This window comes from Macaca fascicularis, chromosome 19 (assembly GCF_037993035.2).
Source record: "Macaca fascicularis isolate 582-1 chromosome 19, T2T-MFA8v1.1".
Classification (NCBI taxonomy): Eukaryota; Metazoa; Chordata; class Mammalia; order Primates; family Cercopithecidae; genus Macaca; species Macaca fascicularis.
In genome coordinates, this window is record NC_088393.1 from 51,723,302 (window position 1) to 51,745,617 (window position 22,316).

Sequence of the window (22,316 nt, forward strand, 5' to 3'; positions counted from 1 at the left end):
ACCTCCAATCCTAACAGAGCCACCATTTAGCATTAGTAAAGAGGCAGGCTGGGCGCCATGGCTCAAGCCTGTAATCCCAGCACTTTAGGAGGCCAAGGCAGGAGGATCACTTGAGGTCAGGAGTTGGAGACCACCAACATGGTGAAACCCTGTCTCTACTTAAAAAATACAAAAATTTGTCTGGGCATGGTGGTGGGCACCTGTAGTCCCAGCTACTTGGGAGGCTGAGGCAGGAGAATCACTTGAACCTGGGAGGTGGAGGTTGCAGTGAGCTGAGATCGTGCTACTGCACTCCACCCTGGGCATCAGAGTGAGACTCTATCTCCCCCCCAAAAAAAGGAGGGCACTTACAACTTACAGCAATCCAGGCCCTGGGCTACACCCATTTAGCAGATGAGCACACTGAGGCCTGAAATAGGGGAAGGGACATCCCCAGAGTTGCACCTCAGAGTAGGAGCAGGTGGGGTGTCAAAGCCCATGAAGGGTGGACTTGCCAGGCACCAGGCTGGAAGGCCCCTCACGGAGTGGTTGAAATTGATCTTATTCCCATTGAACAAGTGTGAAAATCAAGGTGGCCCAGGGAGAGGCAGGACAAGAGCGACGCAGGTCTCATCCAGAGAGGGCAGATCAATTTCCCTCTTGGTACCTGCCCTGTGCTCAAGCCAGAGACGTTTGGGTTCAAATCCTGGTTGTGCTGATTTTCTTATTGCATGCCCCTGGACAAGGCCTTGACTGCTCTGAGCCCTGGTTCCTTTCTTTGTAAAAGAGGGAACCCCAGGGCTGGTTTCATTTGTACTGGTTGTTAAAATATTGAGGTATGTCCAGATTTGGTCGATAAAATTCCCCTGTCTGGAGGCCTTGAGTGCCCTGATGGCATCTCTGGGTCCTCCCAGACATCCTCATGTTCTAGAAAGATGAGGGAAAGACTGGGTCCCTGGTGGCCACCAGGATGATACTCTAGCAACTGGGCAGAATTGTTACTGCCAATACCCTGGCTATATTGACAGGTGGTCAAATATTTTGAGTATCCTTCCTGGGGTTAATGATAATGGCTGGTAGGACTACTGTAAGGATTTTGTGAGCTAACGTCTATAATGAGTGATGAGGCAACCCATTATTATTTTATATTATTATTATTATTTCTTTTTTAGAGCAGAGTCTCACTGTCACCAAAGCTGGAGTGCACTGGCGACATCATAGCTCACTGCAACCTCTAATTCCTGGGCTCAGGCAATTCTCCCACCTTAGCCTCCCGAGTAGCTGGGACTGTAGGTGTGCACCACCATGCCTGGCTAATTTTTATTTTTATTATTTTTTTGAGACAGAGTCCCACTCTGTCACCCAGGCTGGAGTGCAGTGGCGCAATCTTGGCTCACTGAAACCTCCGCCTCCCGGGTTCCAGTGATTCTCCTGCCTCAGCCTCCCGAGAAGCTGGGACTACAGGCACGCACCACCACACCCAGCTAATTTTTTGTATTTTTAGTAGAGACAGGGTTTCACCATGTTGGCCATGATGGTCTCAATCTCTTGACCTTGTGATCCGCCTACCTTGGCCTCCTAACGCGCTGGGATTACAGTTGTGAGCCACTGCACCCAGCCCTAATCGGCTTTTGCCATCCAGTGTCGGGCCCAGCCTTCTCCCGCAAGTATGCAAAACAAGTTGGTAAAAATCAGAGAAGCTGGATGGGTAAGCCTGAACTATGAAGTTAGATTTATCGGCAATATGGGGCTCTTCAGTAACTTCAGGAAATGCCTTGGATATAGCATGGAGTTCAGCTTTAGTTCCAGAGACATAAGAAATTTGAGGACCTCAGTGTCGTCAGACAGCCTGGTTTTAAGGGGATAAGTTTTTATAGGTTGAGGTTATGAAGCAGAAGGGGAAGGGGTGTTAGTGGGGAAAGACTTCAGAAAAGAAAGAAAGAGAAGGGTTAACAACCAGTATATGGGACCTGAGAGAGAAAGATTTGGGGCTTCAAATGCTTTTTTTTTTTTTTTTTTTTTGAGACAGTCTCGCTCTGTCGCCCAGGCTGGAGTGCAGTGGCATGATGTCAGCTCACTGCAATCTCTGCCTCCCGGGTTCAAGCGATTCTCCTGCCTCAGCCTCCCGAGTAGCTAGGACTACAGGCACGTGCCACCATGCCTGGTTAATTTTTTTTTTTTTTTTAAGTAGAGACAGAGTCTCGCCATATTGGCTAGGCTGGTCTCGAACTCCTGGCCTCAAATGATCTGCCCACCCTGGCCTCCCGAAATGCTAAGATTCCAGGTATGAGTCACTGCGCCTGGCCCACCTGTCTAATTTAAAAATTTTTTTTTAGAGGCTGGGTCTCACTATGTTGTTCAGGCTGGTCTTTAACTCCTGGGCTCAAGCAATCCTCCTACCTTGGCCTCACAGAATGCTAGGATTACAGGTACGAGCCCCTGCGCCTGGACACAACCTATTAATAGTAGTAATAATAATAATAATAACATGTCCCCCTGTCCTTCTCTGGCCTCACTGAGTAGTCCCAGGCTTTCCCCACATGCCTCTCAGGACTCAGTTTCCCCATCTCGATGCTCTTTCAGTCCCCTCTCTTGCCGGGTGTCCCAGTGGGCAGGAGAGTGGGAGGGGCCGCTATCTTCCCGGCCTATTTGCTCTCCCTCTTCCGGGGCTGCTACCCTGGCCAAGGCCCTTGAATAAAAGGCAAGGGCACCTATGTCCTGCGTCCTCCTCTCCGGCCTGGACCATGCTCTGGCTCCTCTCTGCCCTGGTGCTCCTGGGAGCGCTGGCCGCCCCAGCAGGTGAGCGAGTCGTGGTCCATCAGAAAGGAAGAGGGTTGGCTCAAGGTCACATGGGGTGGTAGGAGTCCAGCTTCAGAGTCTGGACCCCAGGTCCTTCCAACTGGGCTCACTGTCTGGCAGAGGCAGAAGAACAGGGCGGCTGAGAACCTGGTTCTGGAACCAGGTTGCCTGGGTTCAAATCCTGACTCTGCCACTTCTTAGCTGTGTGACTTCAGACAAACCACATAACCTCTCTTGCCTCATTTTTTCTGTGAAGTGGTGACAATGCCCCTGCCTCAGAGGGTTGTTGAGGCATTGGTTGAATCCACATGTTTGAGGAGTTCAGAACAGTGCCAGCCTGGCAATGGCTCTGTTTGAGGGTGAGCTCTGCTGGATTATCCAGGAGCAGTTGCTGTTACTCTTTTACCTCGTCTGCTTGTCTCCCCTTTGGCTCTAATTCTGCCACCTTTGCCTGAGTTGGGAATTAAGTGGTTTGGATCCTGGCCAGGACCTCACTGTGTGATCTTGAATTGAAACCGTAAACCCAGCAGCTCCCACTTAGAGATTCGGTGATTCCCATCTCCAAACCTTTGCCTGCATTGTTTCATCGACTTGGAATGCCATTCGCACTCCTCACAACAAACAAGGTTGTTGATCTCCCAATGGCCCTCCCCCGCCAGCCCTTAGTTTTATTCTTTATTTTATTTTATTTTATTTTTGAGACAGGATCTCACTCTGTTGCTCAGGCTGGAGGGCAGTGGTGCAATCTTAGCTCACCGCAGCCTGAACTTTTGGGCTCAAGTCATCCTCAGCTTCCTGAGTAGCTGGGATTACAGGCATGAGCCACCATGCCTGACTAGTCCTATTCTTGAATTGTGTGTGTGTGTGTGTGTGTGTGTGTGTGTGTTCTTTGTCCTTCTCAAACTGCAGAGTTTGATCGCTGTTCTCTTCCTTGCAGGAAGCTCCAAGACATGTCCAGCCTGCTCTTTGCTGCGAAACTGCACTGAAATAACTTGTCCTTCTGCCCAGGACTCCTGCTTGTTTAGCCAGATGCAGCTGGGTGGGGGACCGGGCTGGGGACTGGACAGGGGCTGGGTGGAGAGAATGGACAAAGGCGGTGGTTGGAAGGGGGGCATGGATGAGGCATCCTGGGACTGGAGATTGCCAGCCCTGCCTCATAGCTCAGCCTGGTGCTGCTGGGGTAAAGGGCAGAGGGGAGCTCAACAGCAGAAGAGGCCCTGGATTGACCATGGGGATTGCTATAGAGTGGGCAGAGGTCCTGGAGGGCTTGGAAAGCAGGGGCCCTAATCTCCCTTCCTCAACCTCTATCCCTAGAAAATGGGACTCTCATTGAGAAGGTGTCATGTGTGGCCCCTGGAGAATGCCAAGAAGGTGTCTATGCCCTGACCTACGGCCCCCATGCAAGTCTCTGGGTCAGCACAGTCTGTTGTGAAAACAACTGTAGTAGCCTTCCCCAGCAAGGTTTGTTGGGGGGACCTCGGGCTCACACACCAGGGTAGGGTGTCATGCAGACCCGGCCTCAATTTCCTGCCTCACAGACTTTTGTCTGACTAATTGGGGCAAGAAGGAGACCCTCAGTTTTCTCATCTGGAGAATGGGTGTGATGTAGATTTTAAAGGGTGTTCATCCCCTAAGCTGGCACGTGGTAGACACTCCTTTTGTTGCCATGTTTATTGAATATTGGGAGGCTAAAGAGAACTCCAAGCTCTTTTCTGTCTCTCTCTCTCTCTCTCTTTTTTTTCTCTTTTTTTCTTTTTTTGAGACAGAGTCTCGCTCTATTGCCCAGGCTGGAGTACAATGGCGCAGTTTTGGCCTACTGCAAACTCCACCTCCCTGGTTCAAATGATTCTCGTGGCTCAGCCTCATGAGTAGCTGGGATTACAGGTGTACACCATCACATCCAGCTAATTTTTGTATTTTTCGTAGAGTTGGGATTTTGCCACGTTGGCCAGTCTGGTCTCAAACTCCTGACCTTAAGTGATCTGCCCGCCTGGGCCTCTCAAAGTGCTGGGGTTACAGGCATGAATCACTGTGCCCAGCCTCTTTTTTTGTCTTTAATAGAGGGGCTCCCCTTGAAGGCTAGTCAAACAGAACATAAAACCTCACAAGTGGTGACAGGCCCAGGTCTAGGGTGATCCCAGCCAGGAGCCCAGGATGCCAAAAAAAAATTTTTTTTTAAAATTTTTTGACAGAGTCTCACTCTGTCGCCCAGGCTAGAGTGCAGTGGTGTGATCTTGGCTCACTGCAACCTCTGCCTCCTGGGTTCAAGCAATTCTCCTCCCTCAGCCACCTGAGTAGCTGGGATTACAAGCGTATGCTACCACACCAGGCTGAGTTTTTTGTATTTTTAGCAGATATAGGGTTTCCCCATGTTGACCAGGCTGGTCTCAAACTCCTGACCTCAAACAATCCACATACTTTGGCCTCCCAAAGTTCTGGGATTACAAGTGTGAGCCCTCGTGCCCAGCCACAGAGTGCAAAATTTAAGGAGATGCTTACTCTAACGGATGGCCCTCTACTTGCACAACTGTGAAAAGTCGTGCCTCCTCAAATTCTGGGCCCCTGGTGTCACCCTAGACCTGTCCCTGGGTGGTGAAAAAGATCACTTTTCGTTGCTTGGTTATTTCTTCTAAGAAGGAATTCGTACTTGGCAGATGTAGCAATGGGGAGAGGTAGCCATCCTTTCAAATGAGTGGGATTTCCCGCTTCCTAATTTGTGTCTAATTTCCCTCCTAAATTGTGTCTCTCAGCAAAATAAAACCCCAGGTTCAAGTTAAGAGGTGGGCATGCTATTCAGAATATAAAATGCCAGGTATGATTATAACTGCATGAATTTTTTTTAGACAGTCTTGCTCTGTCGCCCAGGCTGGAGTGCAGTGATACAATCTTGGCTCACTGCAACCTTTGCCTCTTGGGCTCAAGCAATCCTCGCACCTCAGCCTCCTGAGTAGCTGCAGCTACAGATACGTGCCACCATACCTGGCTAATTTTTTTGCATTTTGTAGAGATGGAGTTTCGCCATGTTGCCCAGGCTGGTCTGGACCTCCTGGGCTCAAGCCTTCCACCTGCCTCAGCCTCCCAAAGTGCTGGGATTATAGGCGTAAGCCATTGTGCCCAGCCTCAGGTCTCAAACGCTCCTTGCAGACCCTGAAAACTTATTCTGGGGCCAGGTGCAGAATCGCTTTGGGTTGGGAATTCAGGAAGAGCTCCTTTGGAGAGTTCAGGGTCTCTCACGTGTTGTAGTCAGAGGGTGTTAGGAGCTGGAACTGCTGGGGCAGGAATAACCAGGGGCTTTCTGAGCACCTCTTGCATATATGTAAAAACAGGGCCTTTCTATGTGGCCTCTCCACATTGGTTAGATTGAGCTTCCTCCCATCATGGCTACCTCAAGGCTCTTTACATGGTTGCTAATGATTTCATTCAGCAAACAAAGTTATAGCAGCTTGGTCTTTATGGCTCAGCCTTGGAAATCACGTAATGTGACTTCTATTCTGCTTTATTGATTGAAATGGTCACAAAAGTTCCATCTGGTTTCAAGATGGAAGAGGCATGGACCCCACTTGTTGACGTGTCATAGATTTGCAGAGGTATTTTTTAAATCACCACTATGATTTGCAAACAGTTGGAGAAGAGGACTTTTCAGCAAAAGATTTATAATATAACCACAGTAGCCAGAGGATAAACTAATTATGAAGCCAACCAAATAATCGAGAGCAGTAGCTTGGGCTTCTGCTTTTGGCAGTATGGTGGACTTGATCCTCTAAAAGGTCTTTTGCTCCAAACAGTGGCATACTGGGAAGGTGGAGGACAGAGACAGTGAAATAGAGGAGGTGGCCCATCATGGTGGGGAGGAGCATTTTATCACTGACATTGTTTAGAATTGCTGGTACTACATGGTGATAATAAAAAGCAAACTGATCTTTTAGTTGGTTTTATGATTTTAAAAAATTCTCTATAGGCTGGGCATGGTGGTTCATGCCTGTAATCCCAGAACTTTGGGAAACTGAGGCAGGTGGATCACTTGAGAACAGGAGTTTGAGAATAACCTGGCCAACATGGTGAAACCCCGTCTCTGTTAAAGATACAAAAATCACCCGAGTATGGTGGCACACACGTGTAATCTCAACTACTTGAGAGGCTCAGGTAGGAGTGAGCCGAGATTGTGCCACTGCACTCCAGCCTAGGTGACATAGTGAGACTCTGTCTCAAAAAAAAAAAAAAAAATTCTCTATAGACAATAAACCCCTTATAGCCTATTCCCAGGATGGACTGCTCCCGTTCCCTACCCCTGCTTAGTATGCCACTGTTTACAGATGAACAAGATCCTATACAGAAATACTTTTCCACACTTTTTCGGGTTGCAGAAAGTTAAGAAAATTTCCACGTGTCCCTAAGCAAAACAAAAATGTGAACAGAAATCAGAATGGGAGCAGTGAGAAAACATGGAAGGCACAGTGGTCTGGGAGCAAATGCTGATAATAGCCTGCTTTAGGTAAACAGGTTTTGGGCTGGCAGCATGCTTCTGGAATTTAGATTCCCACATAAGCTAGGGACCTTGGACAGAGGCCGAAATGATCCCTGGTCAGTAGCACCTCCTGGCACTCAGTAGAAGCAAAAGCAAGTCCTTTCCAGGGAAAAGCTCCCAGGATTCCCACAGATGAATATCAACCAAATATGAGCTGACAATCATAGTTCATGAAAGGCACAAGGAAACAAGCCACCATGAGTGATAGCAGAAATAACAAATCACAGATACAGACCTGTGAGGAGCTCAGCTATTGTAATTATCAGCTGTAGAACATAGCATAACGGTATATGATATGTCTGAAGGAATAAACTTAGAATCACAAATGTGAGCAGGCAACAAGAGGTTGTAAAAACTGACCAGGTAGATTTGAAACTGAATCATATAGAACTACTAAGATGGGAACTTTCAGATAGCGAAAGATAGACATCAAGGTGGGAGGGTTGGACTCTGAGCCTCTTGTTGCAATCTCCTCTCATTTCTGCAGGGGGTCCCCAAATTCTGAAGGGCTGTGCTACACCAGAGGTCTGCAACTTACACAAGAATGCCACCCTGGGTCCAGAAGACTCTGGATTTCATCTCACCGCTAAGCCTGAATGCAATTACCTTACTCCTCCGACACAGCCAGGTTCTTTGAACCCTGCCTTTCTTACCTCCCTGGATCCCATATGCTCTTTTCAAACCTATGTGTTCCCAGGGTGTCCACATTCCCTATGATAATGCTCCCAATGAGTACAATTACCCATACACACACACACCCCACCTGACACACTCAGAAGCAGAACATCTATTGGCACATATCCACGAACATCCACATTTACATCCTAGCACCCAAAACAAATATGCAGAGGCACATAAATTTCTAAACATGAACATACTGTGAACATATTATGTGAGTGAGATTAAAGATCCACACTCTGTTTAAATGGATCTGAGCCTGGGCAGCATGGCAAAACACCATCTCTACAAAACAACAACAACAACAACAACAAAACAAAGCTAGGCATGGTGGCATGCGCCTGTGGTCCCACCTACTTGGGAGGCTGAGGTAGGAGGATGGCTTGAGCTCGGTAGGCAGAGGTCACAGTGAGCTGAGATTGCATCACTGTACTCCAGCCTGGGTGACAGGGCAAGACTTCTTCTCAAAAAAAAAAAAAAAAAAAAAAAAAGGAAGAAAAGAAAAATTTGATGGTGGTTTATCTCTCTTTTCTTCACTTCCTCGCTTGTGAAAGAAGACAGATTTGCCAATAGTCTCCTTTTGGCTTAACAAAGAACATTCACAAGAAGTTTTGTCTTCCACAGAAGTGATATGCTAATTGAAATAGTATTTACTGGGGCCACAGTTTATTAAGCAATTCAACCAACTCAACAGAGGGATAGATGTTTTAGAGGTGAGAAAGGCAATTTTCTCTGGATAGAGCTGCCTTCCCTCAGCTCCAGAGATATAGAGGAAACTGTGTTAGAAACTACACCAGAAAGGACCATTCTGTGTGTGTGTGTGTTTAGAGACAGAGTCACCCTCTGTTACCCAGGTTGGAGTGCAGTGGCACGATCATGGTTCGCTGCAGCCTTGACTTTCCAAGCTTAAGTGATCCTCCTGCCTCAGCCTCCTGAGCAGCTCGCACCACAGGCACACACTGCTACACTCAGCTGATTTTTAAATTTTTTTTTAGAGGCTAGGTCCTCCTTGTGTTGCCAAAGCTGAAGGACCATTCTGTGATGCAAAAGAGAGTGTGTTTACTGGCGTGGTGGCTCATGCCTGTAATCCCAGCATTTGGGAGGCTGAGGTGGGAGGATCACGAGGTCAAGAGATCGAGACCATCCTGACTAACACGATGAAACCCCGTCTCTACTAAAAATACAAAAAATTAGCCAGGCGTGGCGGCGGTAGTCCCAGTTACTCAGGAGGCTGAGGCAGGAGAATGGTGTGAACCCAGGAGGTAGAGCTTGCAGTGAGCCGAGATCGCGTCATCACACCCCAGCCTGGGTGACAGAACGAGATTGTCTCAAAAAAAAAAAAAAAAAAAAAAAAAAAGGCTCATCAAAGAGTGTGTTTACTGAATTTTCAGGCAAAGCTGAAACATTCTCACCTTAGCTTCTTCAAATCTCCAGCTGCCAGGAATTTTCCTTTTTTAAACTGAGCAGTGGATTTTTTTTTTTTTTTTTTTTTTTTTTTTTTTTTTTTTTTTTTTGTGAGACAGAGTCTCACTCTGTCAGGCAGGCTGGAGTGCAATGGTGTGATCCCGGTTCATTACAACCTCCGCCTCCTGGGTTCAAGCTATTCTCCCTGCCTCAGCTTCCCAGGTAGCTGGGATTACAGGTACCCACCACCACACCTGGTGAATTTTTGTATTTTTTGTATTTTTAGTAGAGACAGTGTTTTGCCATGTTGGTCCGCCTCAGCCTCCCAAAGTGCTGGGATTACAGGCATGAGTCTGTAATTTACAGCAGATTTAATTAATTATCACAATGAAGAAAAAGGCTGACTTAGGAGCTCAAAATTTACAATACGGAAAGAAAAAGGGCAAAATAGGAAGACTGACAACAGAAATGTGGGACACGGAATTTTTGCACACATGATCCCTGTGGACACAGACACAGAACATATCTATGCATGGACACACAGGCTTTCATATACATGACGTGGAAAAGAGGCACAAGCACCCACAAGCATACAAGAGCACAAAATATACACAGGCAAGCTGAAATACATTACCAACATCCACGAACGTTCACATCTGTACACCAACATATCTATATATATATATATAAGCACCCCCACATCTTGATGGAAACACAAACACACCCAGCCACAGAAACACACACATACCCTTAAAACCAGCTTTATACACATACACATAAACACACACCCTTGTTTATACAGACATGCAGGTAAACACTTACTCACACAGTGTCCTGCAGAGCTACACTCTCCTCTGAGCTCTCACCAGTCAGTTTCCTAGCTTGAGCTTCCTTACAGTATGGTGACTGGCTTCTGAGAAGGAAGAAGTGGGAACAACCAGAAGAAGTGGGACACATCCCTGCCCTCCTGCAGACAGTTTCAGAAACACACAGATAATTCAACACAGGAAGGCGCAGCCAGATGTGCACACAGACTTAACAGGCCTGCAAACTTGCACACACAAATGGCATTCTTGCAGAAGTGCGCACACGAAGGCACTTTTGCGCACTCATGGGCACATATTGATGTGCCCAGAAACTCAGCTCCATGCACATGCATGCACACTGGTTGTCTTCCGTCCGGTTCATCTTCCTCTGTCCCCAGGTCCTCATGCAACTGTGACACACGCCAAAGCTGAGACCACCATCTGCTTCACCTGCTCAGACCTCCACAGCTGTGGCCCACTTCCGTGCCCAGAGGATAATAACTACTGCCTTCAGATGGCGGGCATCACAGCAGAGTGCCCATGGGGACAGAAATAGGGCCTAGGGCACAGCAAGACCTATCCTCACTCTCCCACTTTGCTGCCTAGCTCCAGCCATTGTAGCCTTTTCCTGGGCATGCAGGACAGAGGCTGGGGTGCAGTGAAGGGTGTGAGTTTAAAATCTACTGCCATTGTTGTTTAAGTTACTGCTGAATAACAAATTGGCCAGAACTTAGTGGCTTAACCGATCATAAAAAGACAAATACTGTATGATTTCACTGAATTATCTAGAGTAGTCAAAATCATTGAAACAGAAGATAGAATGGTGGTTGCCAGAGGTTGTGGGAGGGGAAAATGGAAGTTGTTCGATGGGTACAGTTTCAGTTGTGCAAAATGAGTTCTAGAGATCTGTTACACTCAACAATGTGAATGTAGTTAACATTACTGAATGGTGCACTTAAAAATTGTTAAGAAGGCCAGCCGGGTGTGGTGGCTGACACCTTTAATCCCAGCACTTTGGGAGGCCAAGGCGGGTGGATCATCTGAGGTCAGGAGTTCAAGGCCAGCCTGGCCAACATGGTGAAACCCCGTCTCTACTAAAAATATAAAAATTAGCTGGGTATGGTAGTAGGCACCTGTAGTCCCAGCTACTTGCGAGGCTGAGGCAGGAGAATCGCTTGAACATGGGAGGCGGAGGACACAGTGAGCCAATATCACGCCACTGCACTCCAGCCTGGGTGACAGAGTGAGACTCCGTCTCAAAAAAAAAATAAAAAATTGTTAAGAAAGCCACACATGATGGTTTATGCCTGTAATCCCAGCACTTTGGGAGTCTGAGGCAGGAGAATCACTTGAGGCCAGAAGTTCAAGACCAATCTGGGCAACACAGTGCGACCCCATCTCTATTTTTTTTTAAAGGTTAAGAGGGTATATATTATACTGTGTGATTTTCAAAAAAAAAAAAAATCACAATTGGCAAAAAAAGCTTCTCAGATTAGACAAGTATTTGTTATCTCTCACAATTCTGCAGCTGACTGGGCTCAGCTGGGCAGTTCTGCTCTAAGTGGTAAAGGCTGAGGTCACTTATGTGATTGCATTCAGCTGGGAGCTTGACTGCAACTGGAATGTTCAAGACAGCTGGGGAGAGCATCGCTCCTCTGAGCTCTCACCAGTCAGCTTCCTAGCTTGACCTTCCTTACAGTATGGTGACTGGCTTCTGAGAAGGAAGAAGTGGGAACAACCAGGCCTTCTTCTTTTTTTTTTTTTTTTTTTTTTGAGATGGATTCTTGCTCTGTCGCCCAGGCTGGAGTGCAGTGGCGTGATCTCGGCTCACTGCAAGCTCCACCTCCCGGGTTCACTCCATTCTCCTGCCTCAGCCTCCCGAGTAGCTGGGACTACAGGTGCCCGCCACCACGCCCAGCTAATTTTTTGTATTTTTTTTAGTAGAGATGGGGTTTCATCTTTACTATTAGCCAGGATGGTCTCGATCTCCTGACCTCATGCTCTGCCCGCCTCGGCCTCCCAAAGTGCTGGGATTACAGGCGTGAGCCACTGCGCGTGGCCACAACCAGGCCTTCTAAGTGATAGACCCAGAACTGTCATAGTGTCAGTTCTGCCACTGTCCATTTGTCAGAGCAAATCCCAAGGCCAGCTCAGATTTAAGGGGTGAGGTAACAGATTCCACCTCTTGATGACAGAGTGGCAAGGTTAGGTTGCACAAGAGCATGCAGGATGGGGGATACAGTTGTGGCCATCTTCGTATCTACTACAACACTCTGGGCCGGCAGCCCCCCTTAAGGCTCCTGTCACTCTGCCTCCACAGAAGGAAAAAGTTGACTCTTCTGTAAATGGGAAGAGGAGTTCAACTTGAAATCGGCTCTTTGCTATCTTTTTACAGCATAAAGAGGCATAATAAAGATGGTGTTCCAGTCTCCAGTTCTAGATATTTCTGGGATCTTAGAGAAGTTTCTTACTAAGCCCATGAGATGCTCATAGACAGGGCGGGGAGACTTCCCAGGTACAGAGCCGCCCTATTAATTGGAACCCTAAGGAGAGAAGGCAGGGGATCATGGAAGGCTTTCTGAACTATGTGATTTTTTATTGTTGTTGTTGTTGTTTTGAGACAAGGTCTCACTCTGTCACCCAGGATAGAGTGCAGTGGTGCAAACTTGGATCACTGCAGCCTTGACCTCCTGGGCTCAAGCGACCCTCCCACCTCAGTCTCCCAAGTAGATGGGACTGCACCACTATCTCTGGCTAATTTTATTTTATTTTTTTGTAGAGGCGGGGGTCCTACTATGTTGGCCAGGCCGTTCTTGAACTCCTGGGTTCAAGTGATCCTCCTGTCTCAAAGTGCCAGGATTATAGGCGTGAACCATTGCCCCCAGCCTGAACTTCATGTGTCTTAATGAACAATTACCAGCTTTGGATGTATTATGGGGAGATCTCAGGCAGAGTGAATGCCATCAGGGAAATACCCAGAGAGATTTGGGGAGTTCGGTTGGGTGGTGGGTTGTGATTGCCTTTCCTCACTAACCTGGCCTCCATCTCTCTCCAGACTTTGGAGAAGGTAACCCAGTTTCCTGGAGAAACGGTTTCTGTGTGACCTCCAAGGACTGCAAATTTGGCAACTCCATCTATGCCCTGACCTACGGCATTGGCTTTGGCTTCTGGGTCAACACCACCTGTTGCCAAGGCAACTGCCAGGAGCCCACCCCTCTTGGTATGCTGTCACCAGAAAGCAGTCAGATGGGTGGCCACAGAGGTGGTGGGTGACTCTGGAGGCAAAGTTGGGGAAGGAATGCAGGAAGGAACATCACTCAACCCCCATCCACAACCAGGCTGCCCTCAGGCACCCTGACCCCAGCTTGGGAGGAAATCCCATCAAGGTCATGACAATGTCAAGGTCGTGACAATATTAAGGTCGTGACAATGTGGTAGAGCCTAGGAGTGCACTGAGGGCTCCAGGAGGTCCTGAGTTTCCTTCTGACTGACCCTCATCCTCTTCTACACAGCAGCTCATCTGGCCTCACACACCCTGAGTGAGATCTTGTGTCCTACATGTCCTGGGAGCTCCTTGGAGCCCTGCAATTCCTCCTTCTACATGCAGTGTCCCAGTGGGGAAACTGAGTGTGTCCAGCTGGACCTGACGTCTGAAGAAGGTAATGGGGACAGCACGTGTGTGTGTGTGTGTGTGTGTGTGTGTGTGTGTCAAGAAGGTAATGGGGACAACATGCCTGTCTGTGTGTATGTGTGTGTGAAGAAGGTAATGGGGACAGCATGTGTGTGTGTGTGTATGTGTGTGCACATGTGTGTATGCATGAGTGAGCCTGAGCACGTTGGATTTGGACACTGGTGTGCTTGAGTTTGGAGTTTCCCCTCCATCCTTTACTCTGTGTAGCTCAAGGCAAGGGACTTTATCGCTTTGAGCCTCAGTTTTCTCTTCTGGTAATTGGAGATGGTAGACACACACCTTGAAGGGCATTGTGAGGACAAAGTGAACTTATGAGGGAGGTGAAAGAGTAAAGGGCATGAGAACAGGACCCTAGGGCCAGGCTGCCTGGGTTCAAATCCTGAATCCACCACCTATGAGCTGGGTGACCTTGACCAGATGACTTTGCCTCTCTGTGCCTCAATTTCTCCATCTGTAAAAGGGGATAACTTGGTATGCAACAAGTTCCTTAAAAAACAGGGGAGGGCCGGACACGGTGGCTCATGCCGGTAATCCCAGCCCTTTGGGAGGCCAAGGTGGGCAGATCATGAGGTCAGGAGATTGAAACCATCCTGGCTAACATGGTGAAATCCCATCTTTACTAAAAATACAAAAAAATTGGCCCAGCATGGTGGCAGGTGCCTGTAGCCCCAGCTACTTGGGAGGCTGAGGCAGGATAATGGCGTGAACTCAGGACGCGGAACTTGCAGTGAGCTGAGATCACACCACTGCACTCCAGCCTGGGCGACAGAGCGAGACTCCATCTCAAAAACAAAACAAAACAACGACAACAACAACAACAGCAACAAAAAAAACAGGGGAGGCCGGGCGTGGTGGCTCACACCTGTAATCCCAGCACTTTGGGAGGCTGAGGCGAGCAGATCATCTGAGGTCGTGAGTTCAAGACCAGCCTGACCAACATGGAGAAACCCCATCTCTACTAAAAATACAAAATTAGCCAGGCGTGGTGGTGCATGCCTGTAATCCCAGCTACTTGGGAGGCTGAGGCAGGAGAATCGCTTGAACCCGGGAGGCAGAGGTTTGGTGAGTCGAGATCGCACCACTGTACTCCAACCTGGGCGACAGGACTCTGTCTCAAACAAACAAACAAACAACAACAACAAAAAACAGGGGAATAACAACAGTCGCTAAGTCCTAAGACTGTTGAGAGAATTGAATAAGATAATCCACTAAACTATATCAGTGCTGTCTGAAAGAAATGTAATGTAAGACGCGTGTGTAATTTAAAATGTTCTGGGCCAGGTGTGGTGGCTCACACCTGTAATCCCAACACTCTAGGCGGCCAGGATCGCTTGAGCCTGGAAGTTTGAGACCAGCCTGGGCAACAGAGGCTGACCCTATCTCTACCAAAAATTGTCAAAATAATTAGCTGGGCCTGGTGGTACAACCTGTAGTCGCAGCTACTCAGGAGGCTGGGGTGGGAGGATCACCAGAGCCCAGGAGGTCGAGGCTGCAGTGAGCCATGACTGTGCCACTGCACTCCAGCATGGGTGACAGAGACCCTGTCTCATTAAAAAAAAAAAAAATTAAAAAGGAAACATTGCACACAAGTGAAAACACACCTGTAACATACGTGTAAGGTAGGAGTGACAATGAGAGAGACAGCGGTGACCAGCCTCCAGCTCAAGGAAAAGAACATTCCTGATGAGCTTTCACGAAGGACATGGACTCGAGGGGCTCGCGGACACTGAGTGTGCAAGGCACTCTGCCTGAGCGCGCCCCCACGTCCCCTCCTTGCACCCTGTCTCCGTCTCCGCAGGCGGCCGGAACGTGAGCGTACGCGGCTGCGGCTCCCGAGACCTGTGCAGCGCCCCGGACTGGACCCACGGGCTCTCGGTGCTCCCGAGACATCGGCTGTCCAGCCACTGCAGCCCCGGCCGCCGCGCCGTCCTAGAGTCCCACTGCCGCTCAGGCGCCGCGCCCGGCCTCCGCCTCACCCTGCCGGTTCTGGCGGTAGTCCTGGCGACCGCGACGCTGTCCTAAGGAATCCCGCCTGGACCACCCTGCCGTCCAGGGGACCCCCCTCCTCCTGCTTGTTCGGCACGTTGCTAGATGGTGCCCTGGCTCCCCTCTGCTGGGGCAATGCGCGGACCTGGAAGCTTCTGGTGAGGAACTCAGGAAGTAGGGGTGATCTTCCTCCCTCAGACTAGCGCTTCCCAAAGCCAGACCTTTTGCTCCAGACTCAGGGCTTACTCAAGGCTAAGTCCTCTTTCCTCCCACCAGGGCCCCAAAGGCCATGCCTCCATCAGCCTAGGGTGTGTCTTCCCCCCTCAGACTAAGGCCACTCACCCCCTGCTGAGATCAGACCTCTGCTTAGCTGGGGGGGGGGGGGCGCTGTACCTCCCCCCTCTGATTAGCACTTTCCCCAAGGCCAAACCTCCTCTCTCAGAAGAGGGCTGTTCTTCCTCAGGTTAGAGACGTCAGGGACATCCCCATAGCTGCACATTCTTTCCTTTAGATCAGGGGGCCTCAAAGACTAAGCCTCCTTCTTCAAACGAGGGGGTCCCCAACATCCGGCTGCTCCCGGACACCAGGGATGTGTCTCTTCTCCCACACACTGACAAGCCACTTCTCCTCTTTCGTTCTCCCTCTTTGGGGTCTAGCAAAATCCTGGGCAGCCAAGGTGGGGCTTGAGGATCCAATACACCCACTTCCAAGGTTTTCAGGGCAGCCTCCTCCACCCCTACCGTGGGCCAAGACCCGGCAGGGGGCTTGGGTGGGGTGAAGAGCCCCTCTTCTGTGTGGGCTCAATCTCCCAGCTGTAACCAGATCTGAATGAATCACATGTCACAATGCCAAGTGGTCTGAGTTTCCTTTTTCTGACGTTTTAACCTCAAAGAGGGACCTGGTGTGGTCCTCTCTCCTCTGGGGCTAGAGGAGGTTAAGCCTCTTCAACTGGGGAACCTGGAGGGGACATACCGACAACAGTGTCTGGGAGCCAGGGTGGGCATAAGACCAAATGCTGCATCTAGAACTGAACTCAGAGGACTGAGCGGAGAGGTGACACTGGGGAGCTCACCATAGGCACAATGCCAGGAACCATTTGCTTTCTGCTGAAAGTGGCTGGGCGTGGTGGCTCACGCCTGTAATTCCAGTGACCGGGGGCTGACAGTGGGAGAGAGGGCTACCTAAGAAACCACTCCAGGCCATGCACCAGACAGATTAGGTGGCATGGCTCTAGGGTGCTTGAAAGAGACCGCCCCCGCTGGGCGCAGTGACTCACGCCTCTTATCCCAGCACTTTGGGAGGCTGAGGCGGGCAGATTACTTGAGGTCAGGAGTTTTAGACCAGCCTGGCTAACATGATGAAACCCCTGTCTCTATTAAAAATACAAAAAATTAGCGGGTCATGGTGGCGGGTGCCTGTGTTCCCAGTTACTCAGGAAGCTGAGGCAGGAGAATCACTTGAACCTGGGAGGCGGAGGTTGCAGTGAGCTGAGATTGCACCACTGCACTCCAGCCTGGGCAACAGAGCGAGACTCCGTCTCAAAAACAAAAACTGAAAGTAACAGAAAGCCCAGCCAAAAGAACAGAAACAATTTATTTAACATTCATCTAACAAATCTTTATCAGTCACAAGCTATGCATCCTTTTGTAAGTGAGACACTGGTGATACAGACAAAATTCTCTGCTCTCATGGAGGTTGTGTTTTAGTGGAGGAGACACATAATAAATAAATATCACCTATTATACATCACACATCAGTGAGTACTAGGAAGGAATCATAGTGCAGGGAAGGAGAATGGGCAATGCTGCCAAAGAGATTTGATTTCATATATGGTGAGTAAGAGCCTCACTAAGGTGATGTTCAAGTAGAGACCTAAGTGAGGCAAGGGAGAAGACCATGCAGGTGTCTGAGGAGGGGGAGGGGGGAAAGCAGAGGGAACTGCAAAGGCAAAGGCTCCAAGGCAGATGCAGTAAGAAACAGTTAATGTGGACCAGACGCAGTGGTTCACGCCTGTAATCACAGTGTGATTTTAGGAGGCTGAGGTAGGAGGATTGCTTAAGGCCGGGAGTTCAAGACCAGTCTGGGCAATACAGCAAGAGCCCATCTCTACAAAACATTGAAAAGTTAGCCTAGCATGGTGGTGGCTACTTGAGAGGGTGAGGGAGGAGGATCACTTGAGGCCAGAAGTTCAAGGCTGTAGTGAGCTATGATTGTGTCACTGCACTCCAGCCTGGGCTACGGAGTGAGACCCTGTCTCAAAGAAAAAAAAAAAAGAGAAGGAGAAAAAGGGAGAAAAAAGGAAGGAAGGAAGGGGTGGAGGGAGGGAGGAAGGGAAAGAGAAAGAAAGAAATGAAAGAAAGAAAGAAAGGAAGAAGGGAGGGAAAAAGAAAGGAAGCAAGGAAGGAAGGAGGGAGGGAGGGAAGAAGAAAGGAAGGAAGGGAGGAAGGGAAAGAAAGAAAAAAAGAAAAAGAAAGGAAGGAAGAAAGGAAAGAAAGGAAGGAAGGAAAGAAAGAGAAAGAAAGAAAAAGAAAGAAAGAAAAGAAAGAAAGGAGGGAGGGAAGAAGAAAGAAAGGAAGGAAGGAGGGAGGGAGGGAAGAAGAAAGGAAGGAAGGAAGGGAAGGAGGGAAAGAAAAAGGAAGGAAGAAAGGAAAGGAAGGAAGGAAGGAAACAAAGAGAAAGAAAGAAAAAGAAAGAAAGAAAGATGGAGGGAGAAGGAAGGGAGGGAGGCAGGAGAAAGAAAGAAGTTAATGTTATACAAATGGAGGTAGAGTAGAGGCTATCCAGAGGTCAGTAATTCAGCGATTCAAAGGAAACATTGAGAAACTATCTTTCTCCTCTGCCGTCCTCTGCATGTTTCCATGATGATGGCCATAGCTGCAGCATCATGGCCTCGTACAACCATATCCAAAGCCAGAAGGGGGGACCTCTCATCCTTGTCTTTTCAGAAGCCCCATCCCCTAGCAGACTTCCCCTCATACCTCGTTGGCCAATATTGAGCCAGCCAATCCCTGGCAAGATGATAGACTTATCCTGATTGACTTCACCTAATCAAGATTCAGTCCCTGGGGTTGAGAAATGTTCCAGTCTCTCCTATGGATCATGGCTGCCCCAGAGTCTGGATAAATACAGGGTTTGAGAAGGGGGAAATGAAAAAAATATGGGGTTTGAAAAGGGGGACATGGTGAAAATATGGGGTTTGAAAAAGGGGAAAAGAAAAAGAAGAAATGGATCAATAAGGATCGGTCAGAAAGACAAGTTACCCTAGGCATTTCAACAGAAGGAATTTAATGCAGGGAGTTGGGAAGGGTTGGGAGAGCAAAAGGGAGAAGCAGGGGAGCTGGAGAGTAGAGAGGAAGAAATTGAGGGTTCAGTTACTGTGGCTGTATGACATATTTCCCCCCAAAACTTGGTGGCATAAAACAATTCAGGACTGTGAATCAGGATTTGGGGGTGGGGTGTGATGGTTAATACTGAGTGTCAATTTGATTGGATTGAAGGATGCAAAGTATTGATCCTGGGTGTGTTTGTGAGGGTATTGCCAAAGGAGATTAACATTAGCTTCTAATTTAAGATTACCAATTTCAGTCGGGCGCAGTGGCTTATGCCTGTAATCCCAGCACTTTGGGAGGCTGAGGCGGGGTTATCACCTGAGGTTGGGAGTTCAAGACCAGCCTGACCAACATGGAGAAACCCTGTCTCTACTAAAAATACAAAATTAGCCGGGTGTGATGGCGCATGCCTGCAATCCCAGCTATTTGGGAGGCTGAGGCAGGAGAACTGCTTGAACCTGGGAGGTGAAGTTTGTGGTGAGCCGAGATTGCACCATTGCACTCTACCCTGGACAACAAGAGTGAAACTCCGTCTCAAAAACAAAAAAACAAGATTGCCGATTACCAATTTCACTTTGAGTTCATCAACAGGGAGATCATCTTGGTGGGCTTAATCTACTCACACAAGCCCTTTAAAAGTAGAATGTTTTCTCTTGCTGGTAGCAGAAGGGGAAGTTAGATTTGAAGCATGAAAAGGGTTTGATGCGGCATTGCGGGCTTGAACATTGAAGGAATCAGGTGGAAAAGACCCAAGAGTAGCCTCTAGGGGCCAAGAGTGACCTGAGACAAGAGCCAGCAAGAAAGTGGGGGCCTCAGTTCTATAACTGCAAGTAACTGATTCTGCTGAACACCTGAATGAGCTGTTTTTTGGTTTATTTATTTATTATTTATTTATTTTGAGACAGAGTCTCGCTCTGTTGCCCAGGCTGGAGTGCAGTGGCACGATCTTGGCTCACTACAACGTCCACCTCCCAGGTTCAAGGGATTGTCCTGCCTCAGCCCCTGACCCCCAGCCCGGTGGCATGTGCCACCATGCCCGGCTAATTTTTGTATTTTTAGGAGACGGGGTTTCACCAGGTTGGCCAGGCTGGTCTCGAACTCCAGACCTCAGGTGATCCACCTACCTCACCCTCCCAAAGTGTTAGGATTACAGGCGTGAGCCACCGTGGCCCGCCATTTTATTTTATTTTATTTTATTGAGAGACGGAGTCTTGTTCTGTGGCCCAGGCTGGAGTACAGTGGCGCGATCTCAGTTCACTGCAACCTCCGATTCCCAGGTTCAAGGATTTTCCTGCCTCAGCTTCCCAAGTAGCTGGGACTAGAGGCATGTTCCACCACAACCAGCTAATTTTTGTCTTTTTTAGTAGAGACAGGGTTTCACTTTATGTTGGCCAGGCTGGTCTTGAACTCCTGACCTCAGGTGATCTGCCCGTCTCAGCCTCCCAAAGTGCTAGGATTACAGGTGTGAGCCACCACACCCGGCCTACCTTAATCATTTCTAAGTATGCAATTCAGTAATGTTAAGTATATTCACATTATCATGGAATCAATCTCCAGAACTTTTTCATTTTGCAAAACTGAAATTCTATACTCATTAAACAACTCCTCCTTTCCCTCTTCCCAGTCCCTGGCCACCACCATTCTATTTCCTATTTCTATGAATTTGACTACTTTAGATACTGCTCATAAGTGAAATCACACAATATTTGTCTTTTTGGGACTGGCTTATTTCACATAGCGTAATGTCCTCAAGGTTCATCCATGTTACAGCGTGTGTCAGAATTTCCTTCCTTTTTAAGGTTGAATAATATTCCATTGTATGGATAGATCCAAATGTTGATCTATTCATTGGTTGATGGACACTTGGGTTACTTTTGCCTCTTGGCTATTATGATGCACATGCTGAATGATGCTGCAATGATCATAAGCATGGTTATACAACTCTCTCTTCAAGACCATGCTTTCAATTATTTTGGATATATACCCTGTAGAACTGGTGGATGATGTGGTTATTCTTTTTTTTTTTTTTTTTTTGAGATAGATTCTTGCTCTGTTGCCCACCAGGCTGGAATGCAGTGGCGCAATCTCAACTCACTGCAACCTCTGCCTCCCGGATTCAAGCAATTCTTCTGCCTCAGCCTCCTGAGTAGCTGGGAGCCACACCACCTGGCTAATTTTTGTATTTTCAGTAGAGACGGGGTTTTACCATGTTGACCAGGCTGGTCTTGAACTCCTGACCTCGTGATCCACCCTCCTTGGCCTCCCAAAGTGCTGGGATTACAGGCATGAGCCACCATGCCTGGCCTGATGTGGTAATTCTATGTTTAATTTTTTTGGGGATCACCATAGTATTTTCCATAGTAGTTACATAATTTTGCATTGCCACCACCACTTGTTATTTTCTGGTTTCTGTGTGTGTGTGTGTATATATATGTGTGTGTTTTAATTTTTTACATTTTTTTAGAGACAAGGTCTCACTCTGTCACCCAGGCTAGAGTACAGTGGTGCAATCAGTTCACTGCAGCTTTGAACGTCTGGGATCAAGTGATCCTCCCGAGTAGCTGGGGCTATAGACATGTGCCACTATATCCAGATAATTTTTTTTTTTTTTTTTTTTTTTTTTTTGTAGAGACAGGGTCTTGCTCTGTTGCCCAAGCTGGTCTCAAACTCCTGGGATCTCGCAATCCTCCTACCTCAACCTTCCAAAGTGCTGGGATTTTGAGTGAGTCATCACGCCCTGCTTGTTTTTGTTTTTTACAGTAGCCTTCCTAACGGGTTTGTACACATGGGTGCTATTTTAAGCCCCTAGGCTTGTGGTAATTCATTACTCGGCACTAGGTACCCTTGGGTGAGAATGTCAAGAGAGGGAAGCCATGTTGCCATTCTGATGTACCCTCGGAGATCATACAGCATCACTCTTGCCATATTCTGTTCGTCCAAGTTCAAGGGAAGGGGCAAAAGAATAACAGCGTTCTGAAAAAGGATGTAGGGCCTGAAATATTGCTGTGGTCATTTTTGTAATACCACATGTTGGTGGGTTAGGGCTTCAACATATGAATTTCAGGAGACACAAATATTCCATCCACATCACTATTTGAAAGTAGGTGGGAATTGAACAA

The 22,316-nt window shown here is 48.2% G+C and overlaps 1 protein-coding gene across 1 annotated transcript; it reads left to right on the forward strand.

Moving 5' to 3' along the window:
- The first annotated feature begins 2,723 nt into the window (after positions 1-2,723).
- Positions 2,724-16,720, forward strand: LOC141409150 (uncharacterized). Its single transcript, XM_074024726.1, has 6 exons — positions 2,724-2,778; positions 4,093-4,239; positions 7,791-7,931; positions 13,247-13,411; positions 13,704-13,850; positions 15,681-16,720. The coding sequence occupies exons 1-6, from the start codon at positions 2,724-2,726 to the stop codon at positions 15,902-15,904; spliced, it is 879 nt and encodes a 292-aa protein (XP_073880827.1). The 3' UTR covers positions 15,905-16,720.
- Positions 16,721-22,316: the final 5,596 nt, after the last annotated feature.

What these genes read in the sequence shown, in the direction of transcription:
- LOC141409150 (XM_074024726.1), top strand. Translation starts at nt 2,724, where the DNA reads ATGCTCTGGCTCCTCTCTGCCCTGGTGCTCCTGGGAGCGCTGGCCGCC. An exon ending in AGCGCTGGCCGCCCCAGCAG is followed by an intron (nt 2,779 to 4,092) that starts GTGAGCGAGTCG and finishes CTCTATCCCTAG; the next exon opens with AAAATGGGACTCTCATTGAG. An exon ending in CCAGGAGCCCACCCCTCTTG is followed by an intron (nt 13,412 to 13,703) that starts GTATGCTGTCAC and finishes TCTTCTACACAG; the next exon opens with CAGCTCATCTGGCCTCACAC.